General features: G+C 43.3%; 1 protein-coding gene and 1 long non-coding RNA gene across 2 annotated transcripts in view; one reads left to right on the top strand and one right to left on the bottom strand.

The window, feature by feature from the left end:
- Nucleotides 1-18723, top strand: part of si:dkeyp-19e1.3 (TBC1 domain family member 10B) — a 27666-nt gene extending 8943 nt beyond the window's left edge. The window contains exons 2-14 of the mRNA XM_015964864.3: nt 3962-4035; nt 4645-4730; nt 4845-4884; nt 4971-5051; nt 5223-5330; nt 5412-5521; nt 10975-11023; nt 15313-15433; nt 15597-15691; nt 15781-15846; nt 15923-16022; nt 16647-16799; nt 17271-18723. Coding sequence (XP_015820350.3) covers nt 3970-4035; nt 4645-4730; nt 4845-4884; nt 4971-5051; nt 5223-5330; nt 5412-5521; nt 10975-11023; nt 15313-15433; nt 15597-15691; nt 15781-15846; nt 15923-16022; nt 16647-16799; nt 17271-18589 — 2394 coding nt within the window. The 5' untranslated portion in view covers nt 3962-3969 and the 3' untranslated portion in view covers nt 18590-18723. The remainder of the gene's footprint in view (nt 1-3961; nt 4036-4644; nt 4731-4844; nt 4885-4970; nt 5052-5222; nt 5331-5411; nt 5522-10974; nt 11024-15312; nt 15434-15596; nt 15692-15780; nt 15847-15922; nt 16023-16646; nt 16800-17270) is intronic.
- On the bottom strand, nt 16685-19209 carry LOC139069673 (uncharacterized). Its single transcript, XR_011520363.1, has 3 exons — nt 19075-19209; nt 16968-17038; nt 16685-16822 (listed from the first exon to the last, which is right to left on the bottom strand). It is a non-coding gene; the product is annotated as an uncharacterized lncRNA (long non-coding RNA).

The following is a 19209-nucleotide window of genomic DNA, read 5'->3' as shown; positions in this document are numbered from 1 at the left end:
TGATGATATACAGTATCTCCTAGGCAACCGGGGCGTCAAGGCAAGGTTCCTTGGCATTGAGAAACACCCTTAGACCCGCTCCCATGTATTTTAAACCTGATTTTTCTGGTTATATGTTATGAAGCCGCCAATATTTTTCAACAACTGGGCATCATTTCATTCATTTTCAATAACACTTAGATGGATATTTCAAGAAGTTAATGATAAAAACTACACATGGTCTCTTTGAAGAGCCCGTCCACTGAGATACTGTTTAATTGTTCTTTTTAAAACACAATTGGTCACTCAGAGTTGCAAATGCAGGCTGAACATCAGCGGAAAAAAATTGCATTCATTGCCTCCCCCTGGTTGAATTGAGACCACAGAAATCTGTATTGATTGTGTGGCCGGAAGAGAGCAGAGTACATTTGAGACTGTAGAAGCTAAGCATTAGCATTAGCAACTCAACAACATAGGGGAACACATTCAGGCTTGTGTTATTTGCAGAGATAATGTAGCATTGTTTTACCCAATAAAGAAGAGCAATCAGAGGCAGTAGAAAAGTTACATTATGTTAGCCTACCAGAGGCGAGACATTTGAATATCATTAATGTAAACGAATAATACAGTTGTATTCATCACTAGAGAGCACAGCAGACCCGTAAAGCTACAATGGCAAATTTGGAAAGCAAATGACCATAAAACATTTTTTTCCATGCCTCTCAGTAGATAAATAGTATAAGCTATAAATATATTGTGATTAAAAAAAAGAAGAAAAAATTAATAAAGTGGTTCTCTTACATTTGTCTAAATACCTTTGCTAATGACACGGTTTGGACCAAAAACAACAATTGGATCATCCGGTTGTTGGCCTCGCCAAACCACAGCACTTCTGCATTTCCCTTGGTCCTCCACCTATTATGCACTCGTGTATGTAGCAACAGAACACCTCTGATGTGAGAGGTTCTCCGCTCAATAATATCAGAGGAGAAACAGCTGGCTGCTACCACAAACTGCCAGAGTCCCAAAAAGAGAAACACTGTTTGAAATCATGGACGACAACAGATGTTTGGACCTAAAAAAAAAAAACAGCGACCGGTGTTTAGCTCTGTCCCGTTTCCTCTTGAAATGTGGGTGCCCGACGCAGCAGCGTCGTGTTTGCGTTCAAAACCGGACTTGTTATGTAAATTCACCCAAGCAGCTTTAAGTGTCAGCTCAGATGGAGTTCTGCCTCGAGCAAAGACAAAACCCAAGTTTGGATTAATACGGCTCATTTTGATGGCTTGTTAGTACATTTCCAGATGGATTTTGCGTAGAGATCTCGTTATTTTGCGGGAAGTAATTTCAGGCAGAAAGGGCTCATGGTGAGACGAGGCATGCATTTGTTAGGGACAAGAAAAAGGGTCTTTGTATGAGTCAACAGGTGTTCTCCCACCTGTTGCTGTGTGCCCTATACCAAATGCACACTGATGCCTCAGCTGGCGAACCATCAGTAAATCTGTTCCTCAGGGCACATTTGTCACTGTGCCCTGAAGAACCCTTTTGGAGTTTTCCTTGTGGGACTCTAGAAGCTTTAGAACATCCAGTGTTTGAATGAATGCTTATGTTTTATTTAGTGTGTCCTTTGTCTCCTCTGTGGGTCATACTTTTCTACTTTCCCAACTTGTTGCCTAAGATAAACTTAAGATAGTTGCTGCTGTGCTTTTCGTATCCAAACAACATTCAGTCTGGCAAAATGAACTGCTCTTCTTTTTCTGAGCCAAGCTGCCAAAACACATCACGCCACGGAAGCAAAAGGAAACAGATATTCAAGTTTTCGTTTTCACAAAGAGCTCAGGCCTTGTCTTTTCTCTTGCTAGTTGCTATCCTTCATTTGAGCCGTGTGAAACGACGTAAGCGCAGATCAGCGCACAGATAGAGGCTAAAATAAAAACATGCATGCTCACAGGAACAAAGCAGAGTGATGCTCACTGTTGTAACTCAGGATTGCTGCTAATTAACAATCCAATGAACAGAAGGAGCTCCAGTTTTGTGCAGACGTTCCTCAATTTTCATTAGAAATGTGTTTTTTCTCTCTTGAAAACTGAGTCTGAAAACAAATGAGAAATATTGAGCAGTGGTATTATGCTATGCTATGTTATTATGATCTGTGTGTCATAACATCAAAGGTATGATACAAACAAGTGTGAACATCGCTGCACGTCATTTCACCTTGTGATGGTTTCAGATTTAATCTAAAAATGTGTTAGTGTGGAAACAAGAAACTGGCTGTTTTGAACAGCATCAGAACACCAAATAGCATTAAATATTTAATGCCAGTCGGTCAGGTAAAACAACCAGGTAAGACCAGAAAACAACTATTTATCTTATTTTGACCGTGAAACAATATTAACATCCCTTTGAAGTAGCACAGTACATTCCTGGAAATTTCACAAGATCGTGAAACTCTGCAGTACCACAACTTTTTTCTAAGTACTAAAGTTAGATATGCATGTGAAACTTGGAAAAATTACAAAAAAATTGCAAAATTCTATTTATTTCAGTAATACAGCCTAGACTGAGAGCCCATCTAAAGGCTCAGGAACCCTTTGCAGGTGTTTGGGATTAGTGTGACACTAGGTTATTGAACTTGTTCGCAGTATTCTAATTGTCTGACATTTTGAATTTGGGGTTTTTATAAGCTGTAAGTCACAATCATCAAAAATACCACAAATAAAAGCTTGAAGTATCTGGCTTTGCATGTCATGCGTTTATCTCATATATTAGTTTCACCTTTTAGGTTGAACAACTGAAATAAATAAACTTTTGCACCATATTCTAATTTTTCAAGTTTCACCTAAAATATTCTGACATTGGTAAATGTGTGAAAGTCTTTTCCAGTGGTGCTCCTTATGCAGGATGCATTGTAATATCATACACATACTGTCGTTTTCCTGAATTTCACAACTGATGCATCAAAATTGTAGAACTTTTTTTCAAATCTCCTGTTAATCTTCCACTCGATGAGGAAAGTAGTCGTGTTTCAATTCTAGAGACGCACCGTTCCAGGGACGTCTCTGACCTACTGACTTTGTTCTTGTCAGTTTTTTCTTAAAGATCAATAATTAACAAAACATTTTTTTTTTGTATTTTTTTCAGATTCAAAGCTAGAAAATTATTCTGAAGCTCAAAATTTCATCACTAAATATTTGTTTTTGTGTCAATTATTGCATAGCGATAGTATGTTTGTAGACGGAAGAGTACTCCTGAATATTGGCCCGTTCCATTCACCTGATGATATTTTAGTTTCTGCTTTTCTTACTTGTTCCGAGCTACGTGAAAACGTCACGTAATGGTGTGGACAGAGTTTGGGCTTAAACAGAAGTTCGCTTCTGCGTATTTTTATTTCATGACTGTGGTTCTTTTACCTCCACTGACACTCATTTTGGGGCCTGCATTTACTTCCTGTGAATTAAATAGATCTAATGAAAATGGCATACATCAACCATCATGTGAATCATCGTATCAGATCTAATTTCACATTTTTACATCTTGGAATGAGTTTAATAATAATAATAATAAGAAGAAGAAGAAATTGGGCGACGGTGGCACAGGAGTTAAGAGCTCGCCCCATAATCTGAAGGTTGCAGGTTCGAGCCCCGCTCAGTCTGTCACTGTCGTTGTGTCCTTGGGCAAGACACGTAACCCACGTTGCCTGCTGGTGGTGGTCGGAGGGACCGGTGGCGCCAGTGCTCGGCAGCCTCGCCTCTGTCAGTGTGCCCCAGGGCAGCTGTGGCTACATCGTAGCTCATCCCCACCAGTGTGTGAATGTGTGTGTGAATGGGTGAATGACTGATTGTGTTGTAAAGCGCCTTGGGGGGTTCCAGGACTCTAGAAGGCGCTATATCAAATACAGGCCATTTATCTTTTCCCATTTACCAAGTATCTTTTAAAGTCTTTATTGTGGATAATGACTATTGACTGGTATTGCTTCTGCTTCTAGACTTTGACATGAAGAAGGATATAGACACGCTGAAGACAGAGGAACAGGCTGAAATCATCTCTAAATATGACAAGGTGTGTGGATAAACGACAGTTAATGGTTCTGCTTTGGACGTGAACACAATCGAGAGTTTTTTGAGCAAAATTCATTAAAGGTGCATTATGTAGTAATGAAGTCAGCATTATATCCAGTGGTAAAATTTAATTACCGCAACCACTTTAAACAACTCTGGAGCTTTTTGCCGGCCGTCGTCAAATAACAATTGTCGGTGCTGCAGCATTAGCTTGCAGGAGACACCGCACCCCCACACTCACTGATGGTAAACAGAAGTTACGTCCCTCCTTCCTTTGTTTGGAAAGGAGAAAAACAGAAAATCCCTGCTTCAGTGTAACCTTCCTTCCAGAATGACTGCAACATTAGACTCTTTCTTACATACTGCACCTTTAAAAAGTTCAGTGCCTGTTGAATTACTGGGAATAAAAACACTGGGGAGCATCAACGTCTGGGTTCATAACTTATGTTTAACTTTAGCTAAAACATGTAATCCAGTGTTTTAATGTAATCCCAAATACAGTACATATACCATGTCTACTGAACTTCTGAGTTCAGTATTGTGAATAAATCCCTCAGCCTTGTATTTGTGTCCAAATACCTAAAATCTGGAAAATATGTGGTTGATGCAGGGCAGACGAGATGGTGTCGACATTGACCCATGGGAGGATGCCAACTACAACATCTATAAAGTCACCGACCGCTTCGGCTTCCTGCAGTAAGTCTTCTTAACGTTTACTTCTGTGGTTCCCCCCCAGTCTTTTACGCCCCTTAATATTTTTCTACATCGTGATCATTTGTGCTGCTAATATTTCTGTGTTTCTGCCACCAGTGAGGAAGAGCTGCCAACGCCCACGGCTGTAGAAGAGAAGGTAAAATACAGAGTCTGAACTGCGTGTTCGGATTTTCCTTTCTCCTGCTTGTATGTCATCTCATCGGTTTCTGTTACCCCCCTCAGCAAAAACTACAAGAGATCGAGCGGGTGGAGAAATGGCTAAAGATGGTGAAGAAATGGAACAAGTACAAGAACAGCGACAAGGTTAACCAAAGCTCCTCTACTCCATGACATTTTATTTCTGTTTATAACCTATTTTCCATTCCCTATTTAAGAAAACGTCTATTTTTATTCCTCCTCTGTATTTCGGAGGCTTTAAATAAAAACAGGCTATGAGAGTAACGTTTCCATGTTGTTTCACGTTCGTCGTTTTAGTTGGCAAAGCGTGTCTACAAGGGCATCCCTCTTCAGCTGAGGGGTCAAGCTTGGGCCTTGCTTTTGGACTTAGAAAAGGTTAAACAAGACAATGAGGGAAAATATGAGGTAGGAATTAGAAATCTGAGGGTGATTTCTATCAATTGTTTTAATTCAAATGGCTGACGCATTTTTTTTTCTGTTTACCAGAAAATGAAGCAGCAGGCTCGTCTCTACTCGACGGAGATCAAGCAGATAGATTTGGATGTGAACAGAACCTTCAGGAACCACATCATGTTCATGGATCGCTTTGGAGTCAAGTAAGTTCCACATTAGAAACATAAATCAGCTTAAAATGATGGTTCAGATCGTTTTAAGGGCATTCTTTTGGAAAAATTAGGCTTATCTGTGGTAGATAAGTCTTTGAGAGACTAGCCAATTAAAAATTATTCCAATCTTAAAAATGCCATATGACCTATACGTTATCAACTGGAAGTGCCGCAGTAGCAATCACTTCATGACCAGCTCCTGATCAGCAATTGTGCGGCCACACAATTATCAAACGTGTTTGATATTTTGTTTGTTCATGAGGTTATCGCACTGTTGAAGCAGCGCTGAGACCAAAAATGTCCAGAATCACTCACACAGCGCATGCGCCAGCCCGGCTCCACTGATTCTGTGTCAGCACACATCAACCCTTCTTACAAGACACACCGTGCCGGAAAATGGGCTAATTTTACCGCAACGATGTGCCTGATAACACGCCATGCCGGCATGGTGATGCGCAAATGTTGCGGCACTCGCTCCGCCTTGCTTGGTAGTATTATTGCAGTACTTGTCTGTCGTATAAACAGTGATTGTGCCTTGGTGCAACAGAGGGAGGTGTCATGATCACGTGGAGAGTTACTGCAGAGCTCCCACCGGCAAATGTATTGAAAATGAAAGTAAACGCTATCAGTAAGTTTCACTTTTGTACAGAGAAGCTGCTGAGATGATAAACTGATGCGATGCAGAGCTCCATGAGCTTCTCTCCGTTAAGCCTGATTTATGCTTCTCCGTCTGCGTCAGTGCGGAGCAAACGCAACGCCATTATCCGTCCTTGCGTAGGGCCCCGGCAGGCACGCAAGTACGTACGGAGTCGAGCCCACTTTTTTAAACATCCGTCGAATGAGACGGATTACGCAAGCTTGTGATTGGTCAGGACGCCGCTGTTGTTTACAGCGCCGCCATTGCAAAGAGAGCCGAGTTTAACTAGCGGCAGACACGGAGAAGCTTGAAGAATACCTCGCGAAAAAACTCTAAAAATATGAACGTTTAATCCTCCCGTGACTGGAGAAGTGAAAAGATGCGCAGCAAGCGTTTTATTTGTGGACGGAAATGACAGGAAACGTGGGTTTAGAGGTGGGGAGCGCAAGAAGCGGTGGGAGAATGAGAGACAAATATGTCCGTGTTGAAAGTCTCTTATATACACAAAAAACACAATATAAACAAACGATCTTGGACCGATACATGACAGGATACCACAGAACAGCGCTACGCCCTCTGTTGTCCTGCTGGGCAATTGCTTTGCAACACTCTCCAGGAGACGGAGAAGTAAAAGAGCAAAACGCTTCCGTCAATCCGTGCGTGTCTGTCCCTTGCGGAGCTGACGGAGAAGCATAAACCAGGCTTTAGAGCTGGAGGTTGGATCACCAGAGACTGCTCGGGGCCTGTGGGGGACAGGCACCTTTAAGAGCGGCTTGTCAGAAAAACTTAATGAGCGCAATAAAGAGCAAGTTATGTCCAAGATAAACGGATGTCCGCGGCAGCGCAGAGACCGCCCCCACACCTCCTTTATGCCTCCATCGCCTAATCTTTTGGACATTATTGTGCCCCATTGCCGCCACGGTCTGACCACTTTTAAACGACCTAAAGCTCCCTGATTCAGCTACGGCGTTGCGGCTAATTGACGGCATTGTTTTGTAAAAATGGCTGTTGCTTCCTTTTGTTTTTCCACTTTTTCCACACACAGTCAAAAAAACATGATTTCTGTGTTTATGTAAAAAAAAAAAACGGATCTCAAAATATTGTTTACTTCCTATCTTTGTCTTCCATCTCCAACCTCTGTAAACCCCTGCATGTCCTCCAACAGCAAGCCTGAAGGACAACAGACACGTCAATAACTAAACAAGAGCCTGCGAGTCGCCTGTGTTTACGTACATGAAGTTTCGACGTGTTTCTACCACATGTAGAGTGAGCAGCCAGGTCACATCCGAGAACTGGGTCATTCGTTGTGAGAGCATGACTCGTGAGCTTTGCTCTGTGAGGAAGTGACACAGTTTTACTTGGAGCTGAATTCTACGAGTCAAAAAGTTGTACAGTGTATGCCCGGCTTTAGGCAACCTCCTTCTGATACCGAAACACGCAGTGCCAGAGCGCTAAACATCTGAGCCGCCGTTTTCTAGGTCCAAACGTCTTTTGGTGTTTTTGTTTTTGGTACTCTGGTAGTTCGTCCTAAAGATGAAGCGGTAGCAGACAGCTGTTACTCCTCGTCTGCTATTATTGAGCAGAGAACCTCTCACACAGTGGTGTTCTGTTGCCAAATGCCTGAGTGTGTAATGAATGGAACCTACAGGACACATAATGTAATAATAAAATACATAATGGGTTCATATATGAGTGTTTAATGTCTCTGAGCAGCTTTGGAGTCAGATATTTATGCCACAGTTCAAGGGTGTCAGAAATAACACCAAATGAAATGTTTGGCTTAGTTTATTTTATTTGAACCCAGTGGTTCGTTTCTGAAATGTTGGAGAATGAATCAAGTTCTGTTTGATGCAGAAAATAATAAAACATAAAACAAATTCTACACTTCCAATAATATTTAAGATGTGTGTTTTATTCTTTCTGGTAATAACACCAGCAGAAGGCTGTGGGCTGGATTAGGATTAAATTACCCAGCTGATGGATCTCCGTCACTAACCAGCTAACAAACCTTTCCACTAACCTGTCCTGTGGGACCCTCACCATGTAACCCTCATGTCCATGCTGTCTCTGGAGGAGAGACAGGAAACAAAACCTCCTGTAACCTAAAATGAACCAAAGCTTCCTCCCAGTTTCTCTTTCAGCTGGAATTAACATCAGTTTATCATCATGACACAAAAAAATAAAGTGGAACAAGAACTTCTATCTTCAATTTCTCTCTCCTTTTAACTTCTCCGTGTCCCTAAATAAGAGACAGACGATCACGCTGCAGCCGCCGTCATTGACCCCGCCCCCTCCCGAAGACCAGATCTCCCGGCATCACAACACTCGGTCTGACCGAGCGCTTCCAGGAGAAAAAATAATGAAATTATGAAAATAATAACGCGTGTTTGGAGCATCGGTTTGGAGGAACGTCCTCCGATGCTCCCTCTCTCTCTCTCTCTCTCTCCCTTTCTCAGTTGCTGTGCGAGCGAGCGGAGCGCGCCACGTGACAACCCGCTCAATTAACATAATTCACGGCCCAAATCCAACAGAACCGGTCGGGCTGATTCGGTTCTGGTTCGGTCTCAGGTTACAACTCTAGCGCTCAGCCCTGCAGTACCACATTTAGGCGGAACCACTTGGTAAATGCTGCGCTGGTGCCGCCGTTAAAAAACAAAACTACATTCCACTATAATCGATTACGGCGTACTCCTCTACGATGCAGAATAGTTTATGTCCGCATCCCGATGCATCGATTATTTGATTATTTTCCTCAGCTGTATTATTTATTTATTTTTTTAACCTCCACATTATATTTATTGCTGTACTGTGTTAGAACGGTGTTGAGAGGCATGAATAAAAATGTTTTGTGCTAATTTTAATTTTAATGAACTTTTTTCCTCCATTCCTTTGAATCTCTGACTTCTCCCTTTGACACCTCACATGTACCGATTTGCTTCAGTGAAGCTGCTGCAGGGTTTGTCCCCTAGCTTAATCTTTGAAGCGCACACACACACACACACACACACACACACACACACACACACACACACACACACACACACACACACACACACACACACTTGCACAAAACCAGAGTGGTGGTTTCCTTCTCTAAGCATTTTATTAGCCTTCCTGTCAATGCACAAAGCCCCACAGGAAATGGCGTTCACACAGAAAGTGCAACATCACAAGAACCCACGAGCCAAAAAACATTGAGACAAACAAACACACAAGAGTTTAAAGCACATTAAACAACGTTAGGACATCAAACAGATAGTGAACTTGTTTGGAGCCGCTGTAGAAATCATTTTGCTTATGTCAGAGCGTGTGACAGAGAACTCTCTTCTTTCTCTTTGTAACGTACTTCCCCTTCAACTCAAAGCCACTGAGGCCAAACAGACCAAAACATGGCTTCATCCTGCTCAGCTGCCCACTCCTTCCCTGCGACTCAGCAGCTGTCTTACTCACACCGAGCCTCTGACAGCTATTTAAAGCACCTTTCCTGTCTCTGCCGCTGTCTATTACAACATGCTTTTATTGCGGAGGCCTGGAGGGGCGACATCCTCTCCACATCGTATTTGTTAATGCACCAATCACACACAATGGCTGCCTTGTGCTGTCCGTCTGAACGTGTTTGGTTTCCCGATGTGATCAGCTGAGCAATGAAAAACCCTCCAGTCACAGAAACTAAATTAAAGATTCAGAGTATTTCTAACAGTTCGGTCACAACTTCATCTGAATTTTCCACCTTAAAGATCTGCTTTGCAGTTGTCTTGAGGATGCCTTTATTACAATAAGCATGCTTCTTACGCAGGAGTCACATCCTTGTTTTAAAGGGGCATTATGGAAGTTTGACAGCCAAAACATGTATAGAAATAATAAATGTCTTCTTCATACATTCTCCTGCAATGCCCTGGTCCTGTAGAATGAGCCCTGGCATTTTTACTGTGATTGCCTGTTTTTCTGTAAAATCACAGAAAAAGAGAGCTGCTTGGGTCGAGCAGGCTGCTTCATGCGCGTTCACGCTCAGGCATAGCCCGTAGCATTTGCTATCCGTAGCTTTAGCAGCAGAGAGAGAGGCAGTGCCAACTCAGCGACTTTGTCGCTGTCCCTAACGCCTAGTGACGAACCTAGCTACATTTCTGAGGACCCTTAGCTACTTTCTTCTAGATATTTCCTGCAAATTAGCAAGAAAATAGCCATTTTCGCTCCGAACTGTTCTTTGAACGTTGTTTCAGCTGTCATCATGGATATAAATGTTACAGATACAAAGGACGTCACTGGCGCATTAGCTCACTTAGTAAGACGTTGGACTCTCGTGCAGAGGACCTGGGTTCATTTATGGATGTGAACATAGTTTATTCAGTTTTTTATACATTAATGGTATATTTTTTACAGTAAGATGCCCAAATTTTTATTTGAGACTCGCCGAACGGCATTGAATTCACAGATAAAAAAGATGTGGGTTCAACTTTCATTTTGGAACAATTTTTCAAGCAAGGGAGGGGAAGCTTTGTGAAGCTGACGGACTGACCCGTCTTAATCCTTTGTCGGCTGTGCTTAAGAGAAAGGTACAGAACCAAATTATTTAATTAATTAGCTGCATGCTCTCCTGTCCTCTGTATTCCGGGCCACACACACACACAAGGGACTGTCTCAACTGTTATTTTCGTTAAGGAGTGTGCACGTACAGCATGCGCACCTCGTACACGAGCCTACTATTGAAGCTGCCGTTATGCTTTTGGCCTGAGGGGGCAATCACGAGCATAAAAATTCAAAACTCCGTAAAGTCCCTTTAACCTGTGGTTTTCTTGTTCCTCTCCAGGCAGCAGGCACTGTTTCATGTACTGGCAGCTTACTCTGTCTACAACACGGTACGTTTCTTTCTTTATTATTTTTTTGTCTTTGTGTTGGCCTTTTATTTACAGGTGGATTTTTCTAAAACAGCGTTGCATAATATACTTTTCTTGTATGCTTTGGTCTTCCAAACGATCTGAACGCATTTACAACTACAAGTAGAGCTACAAGTTCACCGCTTTAGTTGGTTTCTGAGCAGCAGAGGAAAGGCGAAGAAGCATGCTAGACCCATCTGTTCTCGCTCTGCATCAGAGCCTCCATAAGATCTTTTATTTACGAGTGTGGCTTAGTCTGAATATGCAGCATCACATTGTAGCAGACCACCAACAAAGCCCCATTCATGTTTACGCTGTAAACCAAACTCAACTTCTTTGTTGCATACAAATGATTGTATTTTCTTCTTTGGGTTTTATTATTGTTTTATTGTATTTTATTACGTGTGTTGTGTAAAGTGACCTTGGGTGTCCTGAAAGGCGCTTTGAAATAAAATGTATTATTATTATTATTATTATTTGTGACTTCTAATTGACTTAAATGCATCATTATTAATAAAATTAATCATTCTCTTAACTTACGGATATTTTTAGACAACTCTTGTTTTTAGGACACCTCAAGAGTCAGTTTTGTGATGTTTCATCTTGTGTTTTTATTTGTAATCTCATAAAGAAATTTGTCTGCCTAAACCTGAACAGATCCAACCCTATCTGGCTGTGAGACCGGGTTGACGCGTCACGCTTGTGCGTAATCATATAGGCGCTTTCTTAGCTGAAGAGGATGTGAGATTCTGGGATTCTCCTCAGACAGGCTCCTGGATGTGTCGCCACATTGGAGACAGGAACAAGCGCTATTCAGCCAAAGTTTCATAATCAGGGAACATTTTCTAAGTGACAAGTCTCTCTGAGAGACAGGGTTTGGAAAACGCTCGCTTCAGTGGGAGGAATCTTCCTGCATGCGCTCTGGTTCTGTGACGCGCTCCAAGTCCCTCTCTACATCTTCAGCTCGCTGTGCACCTTATGTACGCGCTGACAGTGAGCTGCGCTGAGCAGTGTCCAGCTCAGATGTTCAGATGGGAATCTTTTCTTGAGTGATTTAGCTACATCTGCGATGTGCGTAGAATAAAATGTCAGTTTGTCTGCATGCGTCGGGGTAATTCTTTCTATTCTTTCTCCGTCAAAATAAACGGCCAAATACGGGAACTGTCCGGTCAACACAACACAAGCCCTGCATTTAACTGTTCTGTTTTCTTGTGAAAATTGTTGCAAAGAGATATAATTTAACTTGATTAACACCAGAGCCAGTGCGCCGTTATCTCCGTCACTGTAAATGAGGGAAAAACAAATTGATCGGATCCTTTTCTGACCTTCCCCACCTACAAAGTTTAATTACAACAATCAAACATGACAGAGCCTGGATTTGTATTCTGAACAGTCTAAACATGTTTTAAAAAGAAACGTATGACAAAAGTGGCACCTGCTCAGTAAAACCACCAACAGGGTGAAAAATATCAAAATATTGTAGGCAGAGACGGGCTACAACTTCTGGATACATTTTATATAAATCGTTTTATTGATTACCTTTTTATGAAAGATAACTTTGACGTACACGAGCGACCGGTACTGGCTGCTGTCACCTGTTGTGAGCAGCGCTCTGCTGTCTGAGGGTAGGCCCCGCCCACAACGCCGTGGCTGCTGTGGCTCCCAGTGTTTTCTTTACTGTGGGAAACGGGTAAAAATGGCTCTTTGATGGGAACAGGTTGCCGACCCCTGCCATAGTAGAAGTAAAAATTACTGTTGATTACAACATGGCATTCCAGCATTTTTAACAGCATCCTCATCTTTTCCGACAGTGCGAGCTATTTCTCTCCAAGAATTATTAACAACATGTTGATCACTGCGATCTTTGAGAGCTGAATCATATAAATGTCTGTATTTACGAACCTCTGCCATACTAGTTCTTGCCAGTCCGCCATGTTTTTCCGTGTCCGACCGTCCGCATGGTTAGAAAATTTCCTAGGTGCGCGGTGTGGAAAGTTTGGGCCGTGCGGAGGCGCGGTGGAGGGGCGTGGTTGTTAAAATGACGTAATTTAGCCATGCGGAGCCATGCGAACCTCGCAGACGCATCAAGCATAATCCAAGCTTAAGCCACATACTCACTAGCATTGGCTCCGCTCCACCCGCTCCAGCCTGGCTGCAGTCATTCCACACCCCCATAGGAATGTGGACGTGATTGAGCACATGAGAGGTCTCTAAAATTGGCATGAAAAATAGCTATCAGTGATGTCTTTGAGCATGTGGGCGGGGCAAAAGAGCGGGGCAAAAGAGCATGGAGAAGTCTGCGGTGTCTCAATTATTAACCAAGAGCGGCCTGAGCATACTGCTTTGCTGTGTCTGGCAGCACTGTGTGTGTGTGTGTGTGTGTGTGTGTGTGTGTGTGTGTGTGTGTGTGTGTGTGTGTGTGTGTGTGTGTGTGTGTGTGTGTGCGTGTGCGTGTGTGCATGGTCCTCCAGGCAGACGGCCTCGGGACGAGGGCTGAAAAGACGTCCGGTTGCGCGCCAGAAAAGGAAAAGAGAACACTCCAAACCCGGTCCAGGCAGAGTAGAGTCGATGCTACTGTGTAAGGACCATTAACATCCAGGAAACAGCAGAGAATGTCTCAACTAATAGAAGCTAACTATTTGCATTGGCAACTACACCACGCAGCAGGACTCCTTCAGGCTTATGTTATTTGTGGAGATAAAACATCAACGTTGCAAAGCAAACCAAGTCAGTGGTAGAGATGCGTTGCTGTTATCCAGTCCGAGGCGAGATGTCCAAATATCAGGAAATGAAACTCCAAAACCTGCCATCTGAAGCTCAGCTGGGATGTGGCTCCCTTCTGGTTCCAAGAAAGGGTGCACCGGTGTTTTTTGCCCTCTGAATACGACTTACAAGGCATTCATTCCTATCAGAGACCACTGCAAATGTACTGATTAAAGAGTGTTCCACGCCTTAAAGAAAAACCCATGGACACAAATCCAATTGTCCTCCTGAATCCGACTGTATTTGTTACTTTTTTATTTTTATAATCAGCAAGGTGAGTTTTGGGGAGAAAAAACATTTTGTTGAATGTGCTGCACTCACATCAGAACTCAAAAAAACTTCCTTTAGTGTCAAACTTAAATTCATGAAAGTACTTTATTATTAGTAGTATTCTCTGGTAAAACTCTGGTTGTAGCTTAAACAAATTGGAATTATGGGAAGTTCTTTGTTCATGGATTGGTGATAAATCAAAAAAGCTATTCTAATGTGAAATGTAATATATTAAAACAAGGTATTGTGGGTAATTTTTGTTTTAAACGGAAGTGCTTGATTAGTTTTCATTCCGTTTTGTTTCCAAGTAAATCTTTATTCTTGAAATGCAATTTTTGTCCTTTTCCACTTCCTCCTCACCTTTTCTCTTTGTGAAATAAAATTTTTACTGCGAGACCTTGCTTTGCAATAACAATTTATTTAAGTTGATGTATCATCATGTTTTTGCAGGACAAAGTGTAGCTGGGCATTAGCGTGTTCAGTCAAAGCTGGTATGCTCTTCATCTTTGCTGAACAGAACTCATGGTCCGGGATGGTTTTCCTGATCGGATTTGTTAGTTCCTGTATGCCAGGGGTGTTTGAGCCAGAGGAAACGGCCATGTGTTTGCCTCGTTTTCCTCTTCCCCCACTCTTCTCACACAGTTCTTAAGAAAAACTGGGTCAGTAGTAGAGCCGAAAGCAGAGACAGAGAAGGGGATGTTTGTCTTTTTCACGTGTGTTACGTTAGAAAGGAATGTGAAAAATTCTTCTCATTAGCCTTAATTATTTTTACCGTAATCCCATGAAAGGATACGTTTGTGTCCGCTTCTATCTGTGGAGTAAATTTGCCTTAATATGGACAAATACCAAGTGTGTGTTCGTGTCTGTAGCTGCGCTCGCCAGGGGCTCGTTTTGTGTAATTCAGGGAATCATTCTGGTGTCAACTTGGCAGCAAGTTGAGGACATGACATTAGTGTGTGTGTGTGTGTGTGTGTGTGTGTGTGTGTGTGTGTGTGTGTGTGTGGCTACTGTAAACATTTGAACACTGTTTGGCAAAGGTGTTTAAAATATTGTTTCTGCCCTTCCCTGTTGGTAAAGTACACACACACACACTTCCAGTCTGATTTAGGACCACATCATGGATCAGGCGCTCTCCTCCTCCTCGTCTCTTGGCCTATGTATGATAATAAATTATAAATGGTTGCTTTCATTTTTCCATCCTGTTCAGCTATTTCTCTTTTTTATTTTATTCTCACCAGGAGGTGAGCTACTGCCAGGGGATGAGTCAGATCGCTGCCATCTTGCTCATGTACTTGAATGAGGAGGATGCTTTCTGGGCTTTATCCCAGCTCCTTACAGACACCAAGCATTCCATGCACGGTGAGACGGGAAGAGACAGACAACTTAGGACAATAGTTACCACAAGAAACGGATAAATGAAATGTGGTTTTTCAGTTCAGGCTGGTTTGTCTAATCATCTTTTATCTCTAAAAGCAGCTCCAACCATCACGCAGTCTTTATAACCTAGCTTTTTCTTCGTTAGGGTTTTTCATCCCAGGATTTCCCAAGCTGCAGCGTTTCCAGATTCACCATGAGCTCATCCTCTCCAAGATGCTGCCCAAGTTGAAGAAACACCTGGTGAGTTGCTGTGCAGACAAATAACTTTATGCCGAACAAGATTAAACCTCTTTGGGAGGATGTTGCCCTGATGATCTGTTCTTCTGCAGGACAAGGAGCAGATGGCAACAGGGATTTACGCCACCAAGTGGTTTCTCCAGTGCTTCATTGACAGAGTGAGAATCGATTATCGTCTGCGTTGATATTTTTCTTTTAAATCTGGTTAAAAATCCACTAAATTTCAACTTTCAGACTCCTTTCACCCTCACCTTACGTTTATGGGACATCTACATACTGGAGGGGGAGAAGATCCTCACCGCTATGGCCTACACCATCTTCAAGCTACACCAAAGTGAGAAGGAAGCTAATTATGCTATTTATAAATGTTAAATCATCTGAGCTACAATGGCGCCCCCAATGGGAGGCCAGAAATACGGCTAGAAAATTGCTGGTGAGTTAAACAAAAACAAAAAAACTCAAATAAATTTAGAAATAACATTTCAAAAAACTGAAATTAGTTTTTTGGGAATGTTTGTGTTTCCAAAATTTGTGTTGACTGTTTTGGATGCATATTGTTTTTTAATAAAAGAGAATAAAGATGGAATGCAAGGCATCGCCACAGGCTAAGCTCTTCCGGAGTTACAACTAGGATCCATTTGGTGTGCCACCCCATAAGTTTTTTTTTTTTGGCCCCATCTGGTCACCCTTGTCCAAATTTTCTGGGGGCGCCCCTGCTGAATCTTTAAACCCAGGATTATGTCACACACGTCCTCTCGGCCGGCTGCATCTGCTCTGCGTGGCTTGTTGCTGAGGAGAAAACTCAAAAGCCGACTTTCCGTTGGATGCATAAACAAGGATTGAATTTAGAGCCGAGTTACTGTCATTAACAGGCCTGTTTCTGTCTGTATTTCACTGCATGCAGGAGATTAAACAATGCTTCATCCGCACTGATGTTTTCTGTATTGTGTCTAATCAGAGCGCCTGATGAAGCTTCAGTTGGAGGACCTGAGGGAGTTTCTTCAGGAGCAGCTGGCTTTGTCTTTCTTCCTTCCTGATGATGTGGTGGTTGAACAATTACAGGCTTGCATGTCAGAGCTGCACAGTAAAAAGCTGGATCTACCTCCTCCAGGTGCAGCACGGTCCTTCTGTTTCCTTTTCCAAAAAAGAAAGAAAGAAAGTCTTTTATCACTGATGATCCATGAATCTAAGACATTGAATTTTCCATGTTTCTTTGTTAAGTGAAATTAGATTAAATTAGATGGATTTTATGATTCATTTATGATTTGTAAAGAATTACCTAAAACCAGACATTCCCAGCAGCTGTTATTCAGTCGTGCACGTTAGTTTGGGGGGAATTCTGGTGCATTCCTATGCAGAGAAAAGGTTTTTCCATGAATTCTTTGCTTTAGGCCTTTCTGCAGTGCTGCTGTTAGAATAGGGTCAGAACTTTCTAAACGATAATGTTATTTCTCATTAATAGCTCAGTGGTGTGGTGGCTCTCGTTGTGCCTGTGTGGGTTTTCCAGGACACAAAAGCACTCGGATCAGAGCGACCTGCGTTCATCAGAAATTTAAGTCGTGCTTTCCATTTCTTGTTTTAGGCAAGTCCGACGAGCTGCCCAAGAAGCCTCTGGGTCAAGAGAGACCGGTCCTCCTTGTGCCTTTGCAGTCTGACTCGCCTCTGGAGGTCAAAACAAACCTGCATGCCAACAGCGAGCTCGTTACAGATGACACCGCCCTTCAACAGGAGCATTTCCCAACAGATTCCCAGAAGGGAAGCCTCTCGGGATCAAACACACCTTCATCAGAACCTGCTTTTCAGACTCCAGGAGCTCCTTCCCTGAGGCCTTGTAGAGCACCTCCTTTACCTCCAAAAGAAGACAAGCTTATGGTAAAAGTAGGGCTGAGTGATGTAAAGGATAAACACCCAGAACAGGAGAACCAGACGAGTGAGCCGGAGTCCCAGGAGGATCCAGTGGACTGGCCTCCCCCCTATGTGCCCTCTGCTCTGGATGCCATCAACATACAAGCTGAGGAGGAGATTATGGACCTTCCAGATCTTCCACCTCCACCTTTTTTCTACTCTGAACAGAGCAACCAGAGGTATCTGAGCAATGACTCTCCCAGACCGGGGGCTCAGACTGGCCTAGAAATCCAACATCGCTCTCCTTACCCTCAATTAGATTCACCGTTGGTCCCTCAAACAAAGTTCTCCGCCAAACCACCTCCATCTCTCAACGTCCCAAAGCAAAAGAGTCCTCCTCAGTGTGCCTCCAAAGCATCGTCCTCTTCTCCCAGACTCCCACCACCAAAGCCAACGAAGTTCCCCATTTCTCTTTATGTCCCTGGGTCTGCTGGCGACAGGCGGCCCTCCAACACCTCCCAGTACGACAACCTGTCCGAGGCTGATGACGAGGACCGTTTAGTGGAGAGGTTGCTGGCCTCTACTCCTGAGGAAGACCTCAGCATCCCACCTTATACTACTGACAGAGACTACGACCCTGCCTTCTACCCTGTACCCCCACCTCCCGCCTTCATTCCTCCGTCTCCTCCCTCCATGTACACTCTCCCTAGTTTGCCTCAGGAGCCTGAATATAAAGGCGAGGACGGCTGGGTGGAGGATTCCATCATCCCCCCTCCTCCATCCCGTTTTGCTGACAGACTGGTTCCATTTCAGTGTACCACTGCCATCTGCTTGGACACACACAGAGCCGTGTCACCAGTCTACTCCAAGAATTTCTCCAGGGGCCCGAGAGACCACTCCGCCTTCCCAGCACCTTTGTTGTACACGGGGTCACCTCCAGGTCACTCCAGGTCGTCAGGACAGTCACCAGTAGGTGTGGCCCTGGTTCGATCCAGCCCTGACTTCTGTAGGACGCCTCCTGGTGGACAGGCGCTGCCAAAATCAGTGACTTTTTAATAAGAATTTGCATTTCAAACCCCTTTAAAAGGCCAGTATGTCTGTGTGAGAAGAGAAATTTTCATATATTATCTACTGTACAGATATTTGTAAAGGAGTTGGTGTCAAACCCATTTAAAATGTTCTTAATGTTGGTCAAACTGTGTATTTGTCAGGCTTAGTTGTTCATAATATCACCTGTGGTTTAATTCTGGTTTGTTTTGGACAGACAGACACAAAAGCACAGTTATCAGCTCCAAGTAACTCCAACAAAGTGTCTTAAACTATCTTGGTGCTCCGATTATCGCAGCTCAAACCAGGGTATCTGCAGGTTTAAGGGAGCCAATTTTAAGACTTTTTAAGACCTTTTTTTAAGCTATTTAAGCAGGGCAGCAGTAGCTCAACAGGTTGAGCGGGTTGTCCAGTAATCGGAAGGTTGCAGGTTCGATCCCGGCTCCGGACAGAGAATTCTGCTGTTGAGTCCTTGGGCAAGACACTTAACCCACCTTGCCTGCTGGTGGTGGTCGGAGGGACCGGTGGCGCCTGTTCTCGGCAGCCTCGCCTCTGTCAGTGCGTCCCAGGGCAGCGGTGGCTACATCATGGATGTGTGTGAATGGATGAAAGATACACTGTAGCTTTGG

Source organism: Nothobranchius furzeri, chromosome 4 (assembly GCF_043380555.1).
Source record: "Nothobranchius furzeri strain GRZ-AD chromosome 4, NfurGRZ-RIMD1, whole genome shotgun sequence".
Lineage (NCBI taxonomy): Eukaryota > Metazoa > Chordata > Actinopteri > Cyprinodontiformes > Nothobranchiidae > Nothobranchius > Nothobranchius furzeri.
The sequence above is the reverse complement of the archived record's forward strand: the minus strand, read 5'-3'. Positions and strand labels throughout refer to the sequence as shown.